The sequence below is a fragment of the Acanthochromis polyacanthus genome, chromosome 22, assembly GCF_021347895.1.
Source record: "Acanthochromis polyacanthus isolate Apoly-LR-REF ecotype Palm Island chromosome 22, KAUST_Apoly_ChrSc, whole genome shotgun sequence".
NCBI classification, from domain to species: domain Eukaryota; kingdom Metazoa; phylum Chordata; class Actinopteri; family Pomacentridae; genus Acanthochromis; species Acanthochromis polyacanthus.
This window is the reverse complement of record NC_067134.1, coordinates 30,277,725-30,300,429: the sequence shown is the minus strand read 5'-3', so window position 1 is coordinate 30,300,429 and position 22,705 is coordinate 30,277,725. Positions and strand designations below refer to the sequence as shown.

The following is a 22,705-nucleotide window of genomic DNA, read 5'->3' as shown; positions in this document are numbered from 1 at the left end:
TGTTCTGGCTCCGCCCACATTACGGAGGATCATCAGACCAGACTAGTGTGGACTTCAGCAGCCAAATAACCCATAATGCATTTAGACCAGCAGCAAAGACCGAAGAGAAAACTTTCAGAGGAAACACAAGTATTGTTGGGAATACTAAAGTTATTGTGACACAAAATGTAGCTTTAAGATTATTTCAGGTGAGAAAGTAGTTTTATAAATGTCAAATATTTGGTCATTTTATCAAAATTAAGCCTTGATTAAAAATTAGCTCCAATGATTTCAGAGATGTGAGCGTCCCCTCATATTTCAGCACTATTTTATTGGAGGAATATCTGAAGAAACCCAGATCCTCACTGACTGCTGGGAGACTCCACAGACAGAACATCAGCAGCTCCATCTTCAGCATCTGGACCAGCAGGATGCTGTTCATGAAACTGAAGGACAGAAAATGATTCAGTGTATTTCAGCATTTTGCAGTTAAATATTTTCAACTGTGTTCAGAAAATGAATTGAATCATTAAAGCCAGAATTTAATCTTTTAATCAGACCTGTTTGATCAGATGCTGCTGATGTTTGAAAAGGTTTCTGTTTTATTACCTGACAGGCAGAAGAAGAGCTCACCTGTGTTCAGGTTCTGAATAAAGCAGCTGACATGAAATCTTCTCTCATTAATCAGTGATGTTCAGCATCCAGAAGTCCTGGTGATCACATTAAAGTGTAGTGATGTTTGTGTATCTGTCAGACTATAAACTTCTGGATGTTGGAGGACCAACATCAGCTCTGGATGTAGATTCATGTATTTTAGTGTTAATAATAAACTGTAAACCATCCATCCCTGTTATGAGGTGTATTCAGATAAAACATGTGCTCCTATAAAACAGTTCTACGTCATGAGGAGTCCTGGTGAAGGTTTTATATTTTTCAGTGATCAGTTTCAGAAAAGTTTTTATGATCCATTGATAGAACTGAGAATAAGACGGTTCAGTTCAGTTGTCAATAAATCAACACCTCTAAAGATGAATTGAAGATTTATAACAATCGGACAAACCTGAATGCATGCAGACATTAACTGTTGTCATACAATCAGGGAAGAACCCAAGCAGCAGGCGTAGACAGGAGGGTGAAGTTAAATATGATTTAATTTAAGAAAACAGAATATTAACTGAACAGAAACACTGAGTGAGGGACGCCGGAGGGAAACAACGGAGAGGAAAACCTAAACTAATTAACAGAGGGGGGACCAGTAGGCCGAGAAGAACTAAACCAAAAACTAGACTAAATAGTGGGGAAGATAACTCACAGCAGTCCAGGGTGTCCAGTGTCTGACAGGCAGAAAGGAGGGGCAGAGCAGACTGGGTTGCAGGAAGTGGTGAGAGGCAGGCAGGAAAACAGGCAGGATAATCCAAAGGAGAAGCAGAGTCCAAGAAACTATGTGTAGGGGACGATGAACAGAGTGCAGGGTTCCAACAGAGTGAGTTATGGCATGGACGGAGGAGCGTGGCTGAGTCTCGGCAGGTGGAGCATGGAACAATGAGCCGGCAGAGAACTCCGCAGAAAGGCTGGCTTATATACTGCAGTGATTTGTTGATTATTGCCAGCTGTGCTCTCTGCACAGCCATTCCTCATTTGGCTGATTGAGCCAGAGCACCGGAGCAGGAGGATCATGACAACTGTTGTATAAACTGTTGTATTAAAACATGAACATATAGGGCTGTGTTTTTATATCTGATTCCATTTTGTTGTTTTTCACTGTAAAGATAATCGTTCAGATGAGACGAGGTGGTGACGTCATCAAGTACGCTCATGTTTGAACATGAACCAAGATAAGTTCTCATCAAGTACAGACTTGCATACTTGGTATTAAGGAACGGAAAAGACACAGATCCAGATGTGAGTGCTGGACCAGAGCAGAGCTTCTGCTCTGTAGAAACACCTCATGGTTCCTACATGTGATGATGCTGCTGTGAAATAAGAGCTGCTGGTTTGCAGGCTTCAGTCTCACTGATCTCAGAGCTGTGACAAACATCAGACTGATCAGCTGATCACTGTTGAAATGAGACAACAAACAGCGAGATCAGATCTGATGGACACTCTGATGAAGGAGGACCACTGTCTCTGCACATCTGGAAGGCTGACAGCTGGAATCAGCTTTATTTCCTCAACACATCAACACAACAACAACAGACGGCTTCACATCCACTCAAACACACCATGACAACAAGCTTGCGGCTCCTCTGATTGGCTGACTGCTGTCTCTGTGTTTCTGTCTCCATTCTGCTCTCACAGCTTCACTGAGAAGCTGCAGGTTTACAGGAGACACTGGATCTTTGCTTTGATACTGACTGTGTTTAGTAGAAAACTGCTGGAAGCAGCAGAGACTGATGGAACCTTCTACTGACCTCAGAGTCTTCAGGATGCAGTCTGGACTCTCCTCAAGATCGAACAGATGTTTCACTGATGAATACTGCAGGTTGTTCTCACTCAGGTCCAGATGTTCCAGATGGGAGGGGTTGGACTTCAGAGCTGAGACCAGAGAATCACAGCTGATCTCTGACAAACTGCACCGAAACAATCTGAATAAAGAATAAAAGATGTAGCTAATATCATTGATGATCCATCAGATGTGTTCAGGTTCTGAATGTGCAGATCAACATTACTTTGTCCTCATCAATCAGCTTTTCTCTAAAACCAGCAGAGTGACTTTGTCCTTCTCTTATTGTGGATCATCATCATGTCAGCCTTCTACACACATCATCCACATGTCAGCACAACATTCATCCACCTATTCATGTCCACACATCAATAACATGCTGCATCAGCAGCAGCAGGATCAGGATCAGTCAAATAAAACTCAACACAAACCAAAGAAATATTTCTATTTCACTCACTAAACTTTGTCACTTCAAACTGATCTGAGTTCAGAAGATCTTCTGGATCCAGATGTGACTCTTCAGCACAAATTACAAACATTTATTTACTTTAACAACTATCACTGAACATTTTCTGTAGTTTGTGCTACAAACACTCATCTCTTGACTCAACACACTAAAGAAAACAGAAAATATGAACCACAGCAGATTTACAGCTTCATGGATGGAAGTTCTGTTGAACATAAATGAGCCTCAGTTGTCATTAAACACATCAGATCTACAACAGTAACAGACAGACAGTGAACTGACTCCAGAGTCTTCAGGATGCAGTCTGGACTCTCCAGAAAACCACTCAGATGTTTCACTCCTGAATCCTTCAGGTCATTCCAGCTCAGATCCAGATGTTCCAGATAGGAGGGGTTGGACTTCAGAGCTGAGACCAGAGAATCACAGCTGATCTCTGACAAACTGCAGTACATCAATCTGAATAAAGAATAAAAGATGTGAGTTGAGGAGACAAAGTTGAATATATTATTTAGCAACTAATCAGTGAAAGACATGGAAAAAGGACATTGCTTCACCTTTTAACAATATGTGCACTATTTATTCTGAAATATGTAAACAGCTACAGTACAAAAAATAAAAATCAATGAAAATATTGTTTGTAAGAGCAAACTATTTTTCAGTTCAAAAAATAACAACAAAACATTAAAATACTCTAAGAATTGGTAACTGAAATAATCAGACACAAATAAGAAAACAGAAAATAAAGAAATACACTTTACTACAGACCACTACAGTTCAATACAAAAAAACATTTACTGTGCTACAAGAAGTGGTAAGCTGTCTATTTTCTTGCTTAGCCAACATGGCTAAGCGAGAATGAGATCCAGTCTTTTGCTAATCGCAACATGAAGAACTTCTACAGTGCGCTCAAGACGGCATACGGACCTACTTCATCTGGATCGTCTCCCCTCATATGGAGTAAGATTACTGTCAAAAATATTCATCCACGATTCTAACCATTCGTATTCGTAATGTTAAACATTTGTATGTTAATTAAAAACTTGTACACAAAATTCTGCTGTCATATGCATGAGTTTGATAAATTAAGGGTTAGGATTGTTTTTACGAGTATGAACCTAAAAAATGTGAGTGCAACTCTAATTTCTACGACTATGAAGTCTTCCCTGTGAAGACGAATTCAAGTTTATGGGTACGAGTAGAAAAATACTGAAATGACGTCACATAGGTCACAGGGAAAGGTAATCGAACACCGATTGCTCCAAACGCGCCTGCGCCATTTATAAAGAGTAGACGCCGGGTGGACCCGGTGGACCTACCGGGGCAGGTGACGCCTCACAGGTCAAGTAAATAACACATCCAACTTCTTGTAATTTATTTATTTCATGAAATTGTACTGTTTTAATTGATACAGTTTATGGACGAAAGACGGTACTGCTTAGCTTGCACGCTAACAAGCCGGGCTGGTGACACATTAACCTTCTAATGCAAGGAGGCTAATGAGGAGGCTAAGGAGGCTTAATAACAAAACAAACATAATTTGAGATTATGAATCGTGGCAATTGGTGTATAAATCAGCCCATTGTACGGTCTAAATTGCTGTAAATTAAGTCCAGTTTTAGTTCTTTGCAAACTCAGACACATGCATTACTTTAGTTTACAATGAATCTCGCGAAGTTTGGTAAAGTTGGAAAGATATTCACAGATTCGGACTTCCGGCATCAATAACTCATGAGATATATGTTGTCAAAACATGAACGATGCCTCTTTCAAATCGTTGTAAGGTAGACAATGTGCTACAAGGCCAATTTTATCAAAAGTCACTGTCTTTAAAGCTACAGAAATAACATTGGTGTCTATGAGCAGCCGGCCGTGCAACGAGTGAACAGGGACCGTCTGCAAATAGCAAAACCGCTGCAACAGCGAAAAGAGACACTACACAAATATTCAGTAACTTCACTCTTGTACACTGTAAAGCCACTAAAATCACTGGAGCCATGAATCGGCTGTGGCTGGTCATACTACAACTCTTTGTTTGGTGCTAAATGAAAAATTTAATTTTAAGGATTTTTTATGATTATTTTATGAGTATTAAAATTCAGTAACTTCACTCTTACACACACAGTCACCAAAATCACTTGTTTGTCCAAACACATAATTCTGTATAGTAATGGAATTTACAATCCTTACCAAAGAGAGTATCAGATAACACCAATATACCAAACAAACTGTTTAGACTGTCACCTCAAGTACTGATGATTGAGAAGAAAGATGATAAGACACCTTCTTGCAAAGTTTCAGTGTCAGTTGATTTATTTATACCATAATGTTAAACTGAGAGTAATATTTTTCTAGTTAAGGACTGTACAGACAATACTTGTAGGTAATAAACCTGACGGTCTGACCAGCACGGGTCACAGCAAGTACACTATGCCCTTATGCCATTTTTCCTGTGTGTTATATAAAATATACCACATACATGAAGAAAAGTGCCATTTTAATACTCATAAAATAATCATACAAAACATAAAAATTCCTTAAAATTCAGATTTTTAATTTAGCGCCAAAGCAAGAGTTGTAGTTTGACCAGCAAGAGCCCATTCATGGCTCCAGTGATTTTGGTGGCTCTACAGTGAAGTTATTGAATATTTGTGTAGTGTCTCTTTTCGCTGTTGCAGCGGTTTGCTATTTGCAGACGGTCCCTGTTCACTCGTTGCACCGCCGGCTGCTCATAAACGCCAATGTTATTTCTGTAGCTTGAAAGACAGCGACTTTTGATAAAATTGGCCTTGTAGCACATTGTCTACCTTACAACGATTTGAAAGAGGCATCGTTCATGTTTTGACAACATATATCTCATGAGTTATTGATGCCGGAAGTCCGAATCTGTGAATATCTTTCCAACTTTACCTAAATCCGCGAGATTCATTGTAAACTAAAGTAATGCATGTGTCTGAGTTTGCAAAGAACTAAAACTGGACTTAATTTACAGCAATTTAGACCGTACAATGGGCTGATTTATACGCCAATTGCCACGATTCATAATCTCAAATTATGTTTGTTTCGTTATTAAGCCTCCTTAGCCTCCTCATTAGCCTCCTTGCATTAGAAGGCTAATGTGTCACCGGCCCGGCTCGTCAGCGTGCAAGCTAAGCAGTACCGTCTTTCGTCCATAAACTGTATATCAATTAAAACAGTACAATTTCATGAAATAAATAAATTACAAGAAGTTGGATGTGTTATTTACTTGACCTGTGAGGCGTCACCTGCCCCGGTAGGTCCACCAGGTCCACCCGGCGTCTATACTCTTTATAAATGGCGCATGCGCGTTTGGAGCAATCGGTGTTCGATTACCTTTCCCTGTGACCTATGTGACGTCATTTCAGTATTTTTCTACTCGTACCCATAAACTTGAATTCGTCCTCACAGGGAAGACTTCATAGTCGTAGAAATTAGAGTTGCACTCACATTTTTTAGGTTCATACTCGTAAAAACAATCCTAACCCTTAATTTATCAAACTCATGCATATGACAGCAGAATTTTGTGTACAAGTTTTTAATTAACATACAAATGTTTAACATTACGAATACGAATGGTTAGAATCATGGATGAATATTTTTGACAGTAATCTTACTCCATACCCTCACAGCACAGATGGGAACGTACTGATCACGGACAAGGAAAATGTCCTTGAACGCTGGGCAGAACACTTCAGCAATGTCCTCAACCGTCCATCTACCATCAATGAGGAAGCTATCACAAGGCTGCCCCAGGTTCCAACCAAGCACTCTCTTGCCGACATCCCTACTGAAGCTGAAGTGGAAAAGGTAGTCAAGCGCCTGTCCAGTGGAAAAGCACCTGGTGCTGACTCCATCCCTGCGGAAATCTATGCTTCTGGTGGCCCAACCTTGATCAGGAAGCTCACGGAGATATTTAAATCCATGTGGAACCAGGAGAATATCCCACAGGAATTCAAGGACACGTCTATCGTCTACTTGTACAAGCGCAAGGGAAATCGAAAGGTGTGCGACAACCACCGCGGCATCTCGCTACTCTCCATTGCCGGGAAGATTCTGGCCAGAGTGTTGCTGAACCACCTGATTGACCATTTAGAAGAAGGCCGACTACCTGAAAGTCAGTGCGGGTTCAGGCAGGGACACAGTACTGTGGACATGATTTTCGCAGCACGTCAACTCCAGGAGAAGTGTCGGGAGCAGAACATCGACCTCTACACCACCTTCGTGGATCTGACGAAGGCTTTTAACACTGTCTGCCAGGAGGGGCTCTGGAAGATCATGGCCAAGTTTGGCTGCCCTGCAAAGTTCATTTCCCTGGTCAGACAGTTTCACAATGGCATGCAAGCCTGCGTGCAGGATGACGGAGAGCTCTCAGAGCCCTTCCCTGTTACAAATGGTGTCAGGCAAGGGTGTGTCCTCGCACCGACTCTCTTCAGTATGATGTTCTCGGCCATGTTGTCAGATGCTTTTCGTGAGGGTGACATCGGAGTTGACTTCAGAGTCCGAACTGATGGAAAGCTGTTCAATCTATGGAGGCTGCATGCATAAACCAAAGTCCAGGAAGACATTGCCCATGACTTTCTCTTCGCTGACGACTGTGCATTGAATACTAGTACTCAGTCCAACATGCAAGAAAGCATGGACCAATTCGCCAAGGCATGTATCGACTTCGGTCTGACGATAAGCACAAAGAAGACGGTAGTGATGCACCAGCGAGCTCCAGCCATTTCCTACACAGAGCCAACCATCACAGTTAATGGCGAGAAGCTGACAGTGGCTGACAAGTTTGTTTACCTTGGCAGCACACTGTCACGAACTGTCAGCATAGATAAGGAAGGGTCATATAGAGTTGCCAGGGCCAGCTCGGCTTTTGGTCAACTCAGGGACAGAGTCTGGGAAAGAAGAGGGATCAGCCTTCAGACCAAGCTTAAGGTGTACTGCGCAGTCATCTTGCCCTCACTATTATACGCCTGCGAAACTTGGACGGTGTACAGCCGGCATGCCAAATAGCTGAACTCCTTCCATATGAGGTGTCTCAGAAACACACAAGAAGGAAATGTGGACAAAATGAGGCTCCAGACTCTAAAATATCTTCATGTTCTGGAACCATGGAGACGTTTCAATCAGGACTCTACATTCACATGATTTCATTATTGATCCATCTGTCATTGATAGTGGAAAGTGTCCATCACAGTTTTCAGAGGACCAGGTGACGTCTTCAAACTGTTTTCTCAAACACAAAAATCTTCACTTTCAAATGACACAAAGAAAAGCTAAAAAGAAGAAAATCAGCAGAAACTGAAGCAGAAAATGTTCCCATTGCTCCTGATAAATGACTTCAACTGTTCATCAACTGTCACAACTTTTGCTGTCAATCGAGGTAACTTGAATTTGAACTAGAGATGTCCAATATTGACTTTGTTGCAGAAAAACGATTTGCCAATATTGTCCCACTCTCAATTTCCAATTCCGATATCAAGCAATACCGATATATGTGGACTTGGAAATACTTCCAAATCACAGACATGTTGTTAGTCAGGCACAGCAAGCTTGTTACTGCAGACACACTTGCAGAGCTTAAAGTGAAAAATAGTCCAAAATCTGAACTTTGTTGCTTTTGGGTGGGGGTCAGGGTACAATCTAGCTAATTAATAAGAAATGGAAATATCTGCATTCAGAACCTCAGAATGCAGATTATAGCAACACTACAAAGATCAGTAGGTGGTGGTAGGTACTCCATCTGACTACAACATGGTGTGAATATATTATTTAGCAACTAATCAGTAAAAGACATGGAAAAAGGACATTGATTCACCTTTTAACAATATGTGCACTATTTATTCTGAAATATGTAAACAGCTACAGTACAAAAAATAAAAATCAATGAAAACATAGTTTGTAAGAGCAAACTATATTTCAGTTCAAATAATAACAACAAAAACATTCAAATACTCTAAGAATTGGTAACTGAAATAATCAGACACAAATAAGAAAACAGAAAATAAAGAAATAGACTTTACTACAGACAACTACAGTTCAATTCAAAAAAACATTTACTGTGCTACAAGAACTGGTAAGCTATCTATTTTTATCTATTTCTTCCTTCTTTCTGACATCTTTCACTTCTTCCGTCAGCATTGAGGCAGTGTTCACTTTTCTGGTTGCTAGATGTTGAGTTCCTCTGGTTCATCATCATCAAATAAACAAACAAGCACATGAAGAATTGTGTCCATGTTCTGTCGAGTGGCTTTATCAATATTCAATGAAAACACACATTTTTTTCAGCTTTTCAGAATTAAGTTTCTTAAATGTTGGTGCTATGCCATGTGTATTTATGGAACCAACATGCTGATTTGACACGGACAGTTTAGACAAAGCATTTTTATCTTCAGCCAACTTTTTACACAGATTAACAAGTGGCTGAGATCTGGTGAAGGACAAGTCGTGTTCTGCAATCAACGAGCACACGCGTGTTTTTAAATCTCAAACCCGGTCAGTCTGATGCCGATACCTCAGTGGTGACTGTTGCTCCCGGTAAACCAGTTGTCAGTATCAGAGCAGACAGCAGCTCTGTGGGTCAGACTTGTGGCGTGGCAGCACTTTTTGCCGCTAGTTGCAGCATGAGGTTTTTGTTAACACACAGTACAGAAGCAAGCACCAGACTCCTTCAGTTTTTCACAAAAGCAACCAAAGGGCTTTCTGTCTCTGTTTAACTCTTCCAACCACACAAAGCGCCATTTATTTTTACTCCATCAAGGAATGCAGCAGAGTTATGTGACGATCAGCGTACGTTTGTCCTTCCGTCTATTTGTCTGTGAGCAACATTACTCAAAAAAATGGAAGAACGGATTTGTATGACATTTTCATGGAAGGTTATAAATGACACAAGGACCAAGTGATTAGATTTTAGCAGTGATGTGGCTTATAGGCTGAATCCACGGATTTGTTAAAGATTTCTGTATCACTGCGTCACTGTAACCATGACAACAATGGACTCACCTGCAGCTGGATCTCAACGGCTTTCTAAGACCCGCCCCCACTCTACTTCCATTGGCTAGTGATTTAGTTTGGTTGAGAGCAAAAGCTGCGTTCCCCTCATTCCATTGGTAGACGAACTCAACTGGCAATGAGTCCTATCTTTTTTATTTTGAGCCAAACGACAGAAATCCATTATGGTTGTTTACACGCTTCAGGACAGAGTTTGATGATGTGATCATTTGCACGCCGGTAAATGTCGGCAAAATCCAGGCATTATTTTATCAGTTTTCATGATAGGCAAAAAACTCGACAATGATATTGACAGAGAATGCATTTTTACGCCAATATCGGACTGATCATATCGGTGGGCTGATATTATCTGACATCCCTAATTTGAACATTTCACTTTCTAAAACATCACATGGCTTCATCCAAGAGTTCAACCAGCAGATGTTGAATATTAGTTTCTGTCTCTCAGGATGAAAAACAGCTTCAATTACAGCTGAAACTATCAGTCCACTGTTGGATGAGTCCATGAACAAAACATCAGAAACATTTCCTTCATGGTTTCAGTCATTTATCCAGTAAAACATCAAACTGGTTCTACTTTGTTCACTGTCAACATTTTATGTTTTCTAACACATTAAACTGAATATTTGTGGTTTTAAAATGTTGCTGGAACAAAACCAGACAATTGAAGACGTCACCTTCAACTCTGACAAACTGGGATCAACATTTTTCTGTTTTTAACATTTGATGAACTAAACTACTGAAATAACTGACAGCTCCATGAATAATAATAAAAAAAAATGAGGTGCTGCTGACAGTTGGAATTGAAGAGTAGAAGATAGAGAACATCAGCCTGATGGCTGCAGTTTAGAGTCACCACAACTTTACATCACATTCATCTCAGCACATAAATAAAACATGATGTCTGACCTCAGAGTCTTCAGGATGCAGTCTGGACTCTCCAGAAAACAACTCAGATGTTTCACTCCTGAATCCTGCAGCTTGTTGTTCCAGCTCAGGTCCAGATGTTCCAGATGGGAGGGGTTGGACTTCAGAGCTGAGACCAGAGAATCACAGCTGATCTCTGACAAACTGCAGCCTCTCAATCTGAATAAAGAATAAAAGATGTGAGTTGAGGAGACAAAGTTCCTGCTTGAAATCATTCAGAGTTTCATCATGAGTTCAGAGATGAAGAAGCTTCAGAATGTCCAAGTTTAGAAAATGGAAACTCCAAACAGCTGAAGCCAACAGGATGCAGCTTCAAACAGTCCAACAGAAGCAGTGAAGAAGAGCTCTCATTAATATTAATGACAACATGCTGCTGCTTCAATAAAGACGGAGTGACTTCAGCTCTTAGGGTGCTTTCACACATACGGCTTTTGGTCCGCTTAAAGCGGACTGGAGTCCGCAACACCAGCAAGTATGGTTCATTTCGGCTGGTGTGAAAGCAGACCAGATGTTTTTGGTGCGGACTAAAGAACCCGACCGAGACCACCTTCGAGATGTGGTCTCGGTCCGCTTCTATGTGAACTCCAGTTCGGTTCGCTCCTGGTGAGAACACAAACCTGTCTCATTCGGACCGGCTTGATGGCGCAGCAGACTTTTTGGTGTACGGGAGCTGCCGTAGCAACCTGCAGGGGGAATTTTGGGATAACGATAACGTCTTGCAATGCATCTTCTCCGTGCCAAAAACGACTGTGTAATGTTCTCGTACCGAATGCGAGCTTCATGCTGGAACAACAGCAGTATTTGTGCTTGCTGCATAAAGCAATGATACGAATATATGGCAACAAGAACGAACAGGAGAGCATAGTTCATTGTTTACGAATAAACCAGCCTGTTGTTTTCTTCTGGGATTTTCCCTCTTCATATGCTGCGCCAATCAGCGTTCACCTGCATCATTATTTTTGTGAACAGCGCCACCAAACGACTGGGGGGAGATAAAACATTCATCGTAGTTGGTTCAACTGCGAAAACACTGGTGTGAATGCGAACCGAACCAGTTGAAATTAGCAACATTGTAACAACTTTTGGGTCCAAGCGAACCACTCTAACGGACTAACAGGTGTGAAAGCACCCTTAAACTCTGCAGCTCCACCAGTGGCTCCATCCACACAAACTCATGCTGAGCAACAAACACAAGGAAAAACACTCGCACATTTATTTCACTTTCTGCTCAGAGTCACACAAACACACAAGAAGGAAACATGGACAAAATGAGGCTCCAGACTCTAAAATATCTTCATGATCTGGAACCATGGAGACGTTTCCATCAGGACTCTACATTCACATGATTTCATTATTGATCCATCTGTCATTGATAGTGGAAAGCAGTGGCGTCACTAGGCCTATTTTAGGGGGGCTTCAGCCCCCCTAAAATATTCTTAAGCCCCCCTAAATAATTTTATGTTCTTTTTTTTTAAATTGTTTGTTTTTTTTGTTTTTTTTACAAAAAAGCGCCAAAAAGTTCCATATAATGTGACCAGAATATGAGTTTAAATACATAATCACATAACCAGTCATTTTTAACTTAGATACGATCATAAATCTTAGTTTCTCTTCACTTCATAGTGGAAGGTAGAGAGTCCGAGTCAGTGCGTCGTTATCCAGTCCATTCCACTTGTTCATATGGAGCACGCCCACATCACTGAAATCCAGTCCACGTTTTCCCTGCAACCTAGGCAGCTCTCGGTACGTGCAGCATGTGTTTACCGGGAGGAGCACACAGAACCAACTAGAGCAGCATTAGGAGAAGAACGTGAACAAGAATGGATATGCGAATGTTTTCAAGAGAGTAAGTATTCTTCAGTGCTGATAGTAACAATAAGTGAGCTCCAGCCCCCCAGCTAACAGCAGAAAGTCCCATGTAATTAATGAACCAAATGCTCCCTGTTTGACAAATAAAAACCTGGCTTCACACTCTGTAGGAGAGAGTCCCTGTAAAGGAGGCAGCGTGAGACGCTGCTGTATCTCTGTGCACGTCTTACCTTTGTTGTTCTGCGGTCAAAAGTTACATTTCAGTTCTAAAAGAACGCTGCTACTTAGCTAGCTAGTTAGTCTGAAATACACTGTGAAGGTTCTGGTTGTTCATGGAGTTGGGTGTGCACTCTCTTTTTTTTTTTTTTTTACCATACTACCTTTGGGGTGACTTCCTTCTGGAGCATCAGCTCCAGCATCAGACACAGTGAAACAGGAGCTGAGCTCATTCACATATGATTATGTGAATAATGATAATAATAATGATAATAATAATAATAATCACTCCACCACCCCTATTGACCTGTAGGAGTCAGGGCAGAGGAGCAGAGAGAGTGAGAGGGGAGAAACCTCTACTGGAAAGGTGAGTCTAAAGGATTTTACAGGAGAGAGTCATTTGTGATGCAGACAGTCTTGGATTTTTATGGAACTTGATATGAATATGAATATGAAATATGAAACATTTCAGTCCAGGTGCACCATATAAGACTTATTTAACTTGAGCTTTTATTTATTAGAGTAATGATTGGAAAGTGGAGATAGCCAAGAAAGAGATATATAAGCCAAATATATGACATAAATAAATAAATAATTTTGCTAATTTTGGACCTAATATGACTCTGTTTTCACTGGTTGGACTGAAGAAGACTAAGACCAGGAGCACTGTGGCTCTAGAGGGAACACTCTCCTCTTTTATGATTATTAAAATGGCTCGTTTGGAGCCATGCAATAAATGGGAACCCACCCCAGAGATCATCAAGGCTTCAAAAAAAGCCGCCAGGGAGTACAACATGGCTCACAAGAATTCATTTTTCCCTGTTCTTTCCCTGTTCCTGTTTACAATTGTGCCATTTATTCTGAGTTGACAGTCTTTATTATTTATTTTTGGGCCTCGTGAAGTTATTCATTCATTTAGTCTTGGGTTTAGTCCATGATACCCTGCTCCTGTGATATCCAGTCAGACCTGGTTTAGTCCTGATTTTAGTCCATGATACCCTGCTCCTGTGATATCCAGTCAGATCTGGTTTAGTCCTGATTTTAGTCCATGATACCCTGCTCCTGTGAGACAGAGTTTAGTGTGTGATTGTAATTCTGTTCAGTGAATAGTTAACTTTAGTTATAAAGATGTTTTGCTTTTGCTTAAGCACTTTTTATTGTTTAGTTGCTGATGTGGTCAAATTGAAGCTGTTGTGCATTAGAATCCTCCAAGACAAATGTTACAAGTGGTTGCTGGAGTTATTTCAGTTATGCAGATATTTATGGAAAATGCTGAAATGTGTTGTGCTCATCCAGCCACAGAACTTTCATCCATATTTTACATGAAGAGCCATTTTCAATACTGCGCCTGCCATTGCAGTTTGTTTGTTTTTTGCCTTTTTTTTTTAGCTCAATGTTGTTTTTTTATTATCCCTCTATAATAAGATTTTAACAAAATGCTCATAAAATATACCAGAATGCAGGAAATAGGATCAGTAATTTTCAAAATTTTCTGGGGGAGGACCCCCAGACCCCCATCAGCATCCTGCACAAACCAAATCTCACTCTGAGGTCTGGTCACAACTTGGCAACTCTGAGTTATTGTGTTGTGAGCAAAATTCATGGACACTTTGGTGTAAAACATTTACACAGTAAAGTAACTCTGAATAAATCTAAATCTTAATGTGGAAAAGCAATTTTTCAGTTTCTGTTAGCTGTAAAATTGAATGTTCGCTCACATCCTGTGCATCTCCTGGGGGCTAAGCCCCCCCTGTCCTTAAAACCTAGTGACGCCTCTGGTGGAAAGTGTCCATCACAGTTTTCAGAGGACCAGGTGACGTCTTCGAACTGTTTTCTCAAACACAAACATCTTCACTTTCTAATGACACAAACCAGAGAAAATGGTAAATGATCTGAATTTATAAAGCACTTTACCTGAAGTGATACCCAAAGTGCTTTACATGATATGACACATTCACCCATTCACACACTGATGGTGGAAGCTGCCATTCAAGGCGCTAACCATGACCCATCAGGAGCAGTTAGGGGTTCGGTGTGGTGCTCAGGGACACTTCAACATGAGCTCTCCAGGCCAGGATCAAACCGACAACCCTCCGGTTACAAGACGGCCGCTCTACCCACTGATCCATGCTGCCCCTTTCTTTAAAAAAAAAAGAAAATCAGCAGAAACTGAAGCAGAAAATGTTCCATTGTTCCTGATAAATGACTTCAACTGTTCATCAACTGTCACAATTTTTCTGTCAGTGGAGGTCTCTTGGATTTGAACATTTCACTTTCTAAAACATCACACGGCTTCTTCCAAGAGTTCAACCAGCAGATGTTGAATATTAGTTTCTGTCTCTCAGGATGAAAAACAGCTTCAATTACAGCTGAAACTATCAGTCCACTGTTGGATGAGTCCATGAACAAAACATCAGAAACATTTCCTTCATGGTTTCAGTTATTTATCCAGTAAAACATCAAACTGGTTCTACTTTGTTCACTGTCAACATTTTATGTTCTCTATCACATTAAACTGAATATTTGTGGTTTCAAAATGTTGCTGGAACAAAATCAGACATTTGAAGACGTCACCTTCAACTCTGACTAACTGGGATCAACATTTTTCAGTTTTTAACATTTGATGAACTAAACTACTGAAATAACTGACAGCTCCATCAATCATGAAAACAACTGTTAGTTGCTGCTGCCAGTTTGAATTGAAGAGTAGAAGATAGAGAATATCAGCCTGATGGCTGCAGTTTAGAGTCACCACAACTTTACATCACATTCATCTCAGCACACAAATAAAACATGATGTCTGACCTCAGAGTCTTCAGGATGCAGTCTGGACTCTCCAGAAAACCACTCAGATGTTTCACTCCTGAATCCTGCAGGTTGTTCAGACTCAGGTCCAGATGTTCCAGATGGGAGGGGTTGGACTTCAGAGCTGAGACCAGAGAATCACAGCTGATCTCTGACAAACTGCAGTACTCCAATCTGAATAAAGAATAAAAGATGTAGATAAAATCATTGATGATCCATCAGATGTGTTCAGGTTCTGAATGTGCAGATCAACATTACTTTGTCCTCATCAATCAGCTTTTCTCTAAAACCAGCAGAGTGACTTTGTCCTTCTCTTATTGTGGATCATCATCATGTCAGCCTTCTACACACATCATCCACATGTCAGCACAACATTCATCCACCTATTCATGTCCACACATCAATAACATCTGCTGACCTCAGTCCACTCTCTCATTACAGGATCAACATCAAATCTCTTCATTCTTTCATTTTTCCATCACCTTCTTCTTCTGTGGAAATCAGCTTCATAGATTTGTCTCATTCAAATCTTCCACTGAAAACTTATGAACCACAAACCAGGATTTGAACTGAATATATTGAAAACAGTGAACTGACCTGAGAGCTTCCAGTTTACAGTTTGGACTCTGCAGTCCATCAGAAAGATGTTTCACTCCTGAATCCTGGATTTTGTTTCTACTCAGGTCCAGTTCTATCAGATGGGAGGGGTTGGACTTCAGAGCTGAGGCCACGATTTCACAGTGACTCTCTGAGAGTCTACAGTCAGAAAGTCTGTAAAGACACATAAATGAGAAAACATATTAACATGAAAGCAAACATTTTATATTTCCTTCATGCATTTGACAGCAGAACATTTGGACACATCAGTGGTTCAGCTGATCTTCTCTGTATTTGACATGAAACTGAATTCTGAATTCCTCCTCCCTGATTCTTCCTCTTCTACACTCCTTAGTTCTTTCTCTCTCTCTGTTCTCCTGCCCTTACTCTCTCCAGCAGCTTTCTTCAATCTTCAGTCAGCCTCATCAGCAGAACTCCGGGCAGCACACCTGTCCCTCATCCTCCACAATAGAAACTGGCTCCACACTCCACACCCTGCCAGATAGTCGCTTCAGCTGTTAGTGTTTTGGCTCACACACAGGTCTGCTGGAACTCTCATGCTTTACCTGACCTGTGCTCTCTTGTGTCTGTAGTTTCTGCTGGCCGTGCTGCCCGGTCGTTCCTGTCTGTCCATGAATACCTACTCTCACCTCTGGAGGAGGTCTCAGATTCTGCCTGCCTCTGCTCTGTCCTTACTCCCCTGCCTCACTCTCCCAGGAGGATCGGATCCCACCTGGACGCTTCCTGGAATCTGTAACCATTTTATAGAAATACAGGTGAAACCAGAAGTTTACACACACTGTAGAAAAAGACACAACATTTGTTTTCTCACCGTCTGACATAAAATCTGACTTTTTTTTTTTTTTTTTTTACCATTTTACTTAGTTACTGGTGTGACTGAGTCAGGTTGTAGTCAGCCTTGTTCACACATCCCTTTTCAGCTGCCCACAAACTTTCTCCAGAACTGAGATCAGGACTTTGTGATGGTCATTCCAGAACATTGACTTTGTTCTCCATAAGTCACTTTGTAATTAATTTAACAGAATGCTTAGGGTCATGGTCCATTTGGAAGACTCCTTTGTGCCCAAGCTTTAACTTCCTGGCTGATGTCTTCAGATGTTGCTTCAATATTTCCACATACCGTATTTTCACGACTATAAGGCGCACATAAAAGTCTTAGATTTTCTTCAAATTGTGCGGCGCGCCCTATGGTGCAGTGCGTCCTGTGTGTGTTGTTGTTGTAAGGCGGACGTAGTAGAGAACACCATGAGAACGTTAAAGGGGGAAGTGTGGGCGTGGATTGTATATAAAAGAACAGGTAGGTGCATTATGCAGAACATCGTTGTTTTAACAACCCTGAAAATGGCAAAGAGACACGCTTATGAAGCACAGTTTCAACTGAAGGCCATCAGCTACGCGGAGGAACATGGAAATCGAGCAGCCGCGAGAGAATTTAAGATTAATGAATCAATGGTTCGCAAGTGGAGGAAGCTGGAAAACGAGCTCCGACAGGTCAAGAAGACGCAGCTGAGTTTCCGCGGACATAAGGCGAGGTGGAACTCCAACCGCTGGACATCAGTGTGAACCAGCCGTTCAAAGTAAGGCTGCGAGCGGCGTGGGAGCGATGGATGACCAATGGAGACCACAGTTTCACTAAGAGTGGAAGGCAGCGCCGGGCGAGTTACGCCACAATTTGCGAATGGATTGTAGATGCTTGGGCTAACGTGTCTGCTGGCACTGTTGTTCGAGCTTTCGCAAAAGCCGGCATCATTTCCGAGGCGCCGCACGGCACGGAAAGTGACTCTGACAGTGAAGAAAGTGAACCTGGCATGTTTGATGGAGGTTTAGCGCAGCTGTTCAATTCAGAAACAGAGGATGAGGACTTCCATGGGTTTGATTGATGACGATTACCAGTAAAAAAAATGTGAATACCAAACTCAGTTTTGCTCCCGCTCTATTTTTAAATATGCGCACTTGTGTGCTTGTTTCATCCGTGTGTTTTACCATGCCCGCGCCTATTGATGTTTAAAAAAATGTTAGTACTTTGTAATCAATACTTAAATAAAGCACAACCAAACTCAGTTTTGCTCCCGCTCTATTTTTAAATACGCACACTTGTATGCTTGTGTGTGTGTTGTTGTTGTAAGGCGGAAGTAGTAGAGGACACCATGAGAACGTTAAAGGGGGAAGTGTGGGCATGGATTGCATATAAAACCCTCGCCATATAATCAGGTGCGCCTTATGTGTGTGTTAAATACAGTAATGGCACACATAACTGAGACTGCGCCTTTTGGTCGTGAAAATACGGTAATATTCTTCTCTCATGATGTCATCTATTTTGTGAAGTGCATCAGTCCCTCCTGCAGCAAAACACCCCAACAACATGATGCTGCCACTGATGTACTTCACAGCTGATGTAGGCAGACATCCAGATCAAAGGGATCCTAAACACTCCTGAGGAGATATCAACTCAGGGAAAACAACCTCTCTCAGCCAGAGAGGCCTTAAACAAACAAACCAAGAGCCCCAAAGAGGATTTTTACGACTCCAGATGCGATCCGTACCTTCCACCAGGACTCATAAAATTAACTTATGATGACATCTGACTCTTAAAGAAAACCTCCTTTTCCAAACAAAGGACACATGTGTTCCTATAAGAAGATTGGGACAGGTATATTCCCCTATTGTTTCCACTTCCACAGAGAGACCCCGGAGTCCCTGCAGAGAACTGTTGTTCACAGACCTTTTAACACCTTTAAAAATTACCATTTAAATGTTTGTTGCTCACACTGACAGGAACTGCTTTGATGAACTGAAATCCTCTTCTGAGGCTCCACTCTGTTTCTGGTTCTCTACAGGTCGTAAATAATTAATGACCTTTCCGCCACCCCGGGAGGGCTGCAGAAAGACGCTCACTTTCTGTCTGCTGCCCACAAGGACTCTCTCTCCAAAATCATGTTTCTGAAATATATCTTGTGATGTTGTGATTACCAATGTTATAATAAGGACTCGTTATGCACTTTGAAGCAAATCCCATGTTTCTAGCTGGTTTAAATCAAAAGTTATCAAATTTACTGTGTAGTTCATAACCAATGCCATTTCTTCCACAGCTCAACATTGCCACCTCTTGACGCCGGAATGCCATGACATGATCAAGAATGTCACCGTATTAATCATAAAATTGTGTTTTATACAGGTCAAAAAGAGTTGAAAAGTGTTTATTTACCACCTTATGTATGTTATGTTATGATATTTGCACTGTGACCCACATAATTTCTAGACAGAGTACACAAACATATAGTTATGAATTAATATCTCACATATTTTTGAATAGCCGATACATTCTGTAATATTGTAACCTTAGAGTGCATTAAAAGTAGTCCCTGGATTATGGACAAAGTAAACAGACCTCTTTTTGCGCGTTTTAATATTTTAATCAGCTATTTGGTCAGGTCTCATCTCTCTCCTGTAGCTCAGGGGGAGGCACCCCAGATTCAAAGGAATGTACGCCTCAGCCTTCAGCTCTCCGCCTTCTTTCGCCAGTAAAGGTATAAAAACAGCCATTTTACAGCTCTTGCTCTCTTGCCTTTTGATCTGCTTCTGGAAACTCTGTCCGAGTGACTCTCTGATTTTTTTTTTTTAGGCGCGCCTTCTTTCCTTTGTCTTCACCCTGAAACTTTTCTCCCTCGTGGTCATCAGAGCAGGTCTCTGTTAACCACGACTTCTTATTCATTTGTCCTTTTTCGATAATAGATCATTTTTGCTCATTCTCAACAAGCAGAACTCATTTTGTTTTATCTGCGATTTTTGTATTAGGAACCAATTTGGTCCCGGTTCAGTTTTTATTCCTCCGGTTTTTCAGCGGCTCCGTCTATACATCTGCTCTGTGCCTCAGCCAGACCTGCCGGCAGAAATCGAACGTGAGCCTTCACTTTTCAAATTATTTTTGGCAAAGTCTACCCAGAAGAACGCAGACTGTTCCAGCCCTCTCCACCGTCAGCCGAGCATCAGCCGAATTGGGTCGAACCAGACCCCGAGGCCCCGAAGTTTGAAGCGAGCAGGACGCAGCAGAAGCTTTGCTAGACAACACACGGCTCCAGCCTCCATCTGGGAATCAGCTAAGCTCTGTGATACCGCAACCGCATCCTGGCTCCTGGACTCTTGGGTGACCCATCATCAAGTAAGACCAGCTGACTTGTGATCTGAATTAGTGGTTGATGTCAAAAATAATCATAATTTCATCTAAATATTAATAACTCCGTTTAGTTCTGTGTCAATCGGTCATATTCCAAATTATTAGCCATTCTCTTCCGCGGTCTGATTACTCCGTACCATAATCTCAGATTCAAGACAGAAGATTCATGGCTTACACCCATCTCATTGCACACACACACACACACATAGTCTTTATTCATTTAGGCACGTACACATTCTATTTTGTCACTGTATCAATCACTGTGTTATTATTAGTCAATAAATGTCCTTCATTTAGCACAAAAGTACCGTCTTTGGCATTTCTGTGTGTCTAGACTGGGGTCAATTTTTCTCAGAATTTTCGATGTTCAAATATTAGACTGATTAATTAATCAAAATTTATATTAATTAATATTTTTATTAATGTTAATAAATTTCCTCGCAATTAAAACGCGAGGTGGTGCCCCAATTAACAAGTTCATAATTCATAATTCATAATTATTCCTACACTGAGATGGTGTACTCAGGCTTCTCCCTTTTTCCTTCCAATGTAACGATGCTCATTATGGCCAAACAGTTCAATTTTATTTTCATCAGACCACAGGATAAGTCTCCAAAAATTAAGGTCTGTGTTCCTGTGTGCATTTGCAAACTGTAATCTGAGTTTTTTATGTTCCTTTTGTAGTAATAGCTTCTTCCTCGTGGAGTAGCCTTTCAGTCCATGTGGGTACAGAACTCATTTCACTGTGGATAATGACACTGTCTTACCAGCTTCATCCAGCATCTTCAGAGGGTCTTTAGCTTTTGTTCTGGAGTTGATACACACATTATGCAGTCAAACATGATCATATCTGGGACACAGAACCCTTTAGATTTTCCCATGATGACACACAAGGAAGCATTTTGTTTGAAGTGTGCCTTAAAATACATCCACAGGTATCCTCCAATTCATTAAAATGTTTTCTATGAACCTATCAAAAGCTTTCAAAGCCATGACATTATCATCTGGGCATTCCCAAATAGTTTAAAGGCATAAGTAATCTTAGAGTACGTAAACATCTGACTTTGAAGAAAGTAATTAAAAATTTTCCCCAAAAAATTCTGTCTCATTATTCTGGCACTGAGCAAAAAGAAATAATTTTGGTTATTCTAAGTGACCTGAAACAGGAAAATTTTATTCTGATTTAAAGTCAGACAGTGTTGGGGAAAGTGAGGTGTTTTTTCATCAGTGTATGTAAACTTCTGATTTCAACTGTACATAAAATGTAAATGTTGAATCTGCAGATGGAGCACAGAAGATGGAGTTATGTTCAGGCCTCCATACTGTCCACAGTCTGTCAGTGTGATCTGATCCCAAGTCTGACTTCACAAAGTTCTCAGGAGAACATCTGGATCAGAAGAACATTTTCTGTCTGTTTTTACTGAGACTTTACTGCTTGTTGGTTTTGTATAAACAGTTCCAGTAGAAAGATGATGATGTCTCTGCTGTGGACCTGCTGCTGTCAGCTTCACCTCCATCACTCAACATTTACAGCCTGCTGTCAAACGCTACACAAATCAAACTGATCACTGGACAGCATCACACCTGAACATCATTAATATGAACATCAGGAAATATTCTGATGTGATGACAGACCACTGAGTCAACTTTTGTCCTCAACGTTCTTTGTTGAGATTCTGAGAAACTTGTTCAGCAGAAACACAAAGAACAAACCAACATAGCTGAATTATTTCCATCAAAAAGTCATCACAAACACATTATCAGGGTTTGTAGCATTAAAACACAACTCTGAACTTTGAGTGAATCAGATTTCTGGAAACAGTCTGACTTCTACCATTCTGCTCTGATAACCTGAGATTCTGTCTGTGAGAAACTGAATATGAGTAAAGACGTAAAATCTGGACTCTGGAACACGACTTCCCTCTTTAAAATGAACAGCTGAACAACTGCAAATGAACATTCTACCCAGATTGCTTTACTCACTGCAAATGATCCCTATTCTTTTATCAAACAGGGTTATTAAGGTGTTGGAAGGCTGGCTAAGTGCTTTTATCTGCAGCAAAAGGAAACCCAGACTCAAGATGACAAAACTTCAAATGGCTGCTTCTGATGGTGGTTTAGATGTTCCTAATATGAGACTACATCAGCTTGCAGCTCACCGACGGGTGATAGCTGACTGGCTTAAACAAGATCCAGCCTCCATTTGGCTTGATGTAGAATCCTCTCAGTCCAAATGTCCGCTGTT

At 41.0% G+C, this 22,705-nt stretch overlaps 1 protein-coding gene across 2 annotated transcripts in view; it reads right to left on the bottom strand.

Annotated features, from left to right (window-relative positions):
* Positions 1 to 22,705, bottom strand: part of LOC127532213 (NACHT, LRR and PYD domains-containing protein 12-like) — a 32,648-nt gene that overhangs the window by 2,377 nt on the left and 7,566 nt on the right. Inside the window, exons 3-7 of one of the 2 annotated variants that reach the window (XM_051943566.1) lie at positions 16,266 to 16,439; positions 15,669 to 15,842; positions 10,821 to 10,997; positions 3,171 to 3,344; positions 2,391 to 2,564 (exon numbers count right to left, since the gene is read on the bottom strand). In XM_051943566.1, coding sequence (XP_051799526.1) covers positions 2,391 to 2,564; positions 3,171 to 3,344; positions 10,821 to 10,997; positions 15,669 to 15,842; positions 16,266 to 16,439 — 873 coding nt within the window. Of the gene's footprint in view, positions 1 to 1,916; positions 2,565 to 3,170; positions 3,345 to 10,820; positions 10,998 to 15,668; positions 15,843 to 16,265; positions 16,440 to 22,705 lie in introns of those variants that run through there. The other variant, XM_051943565.1, reaches the window with a different exon arrangement.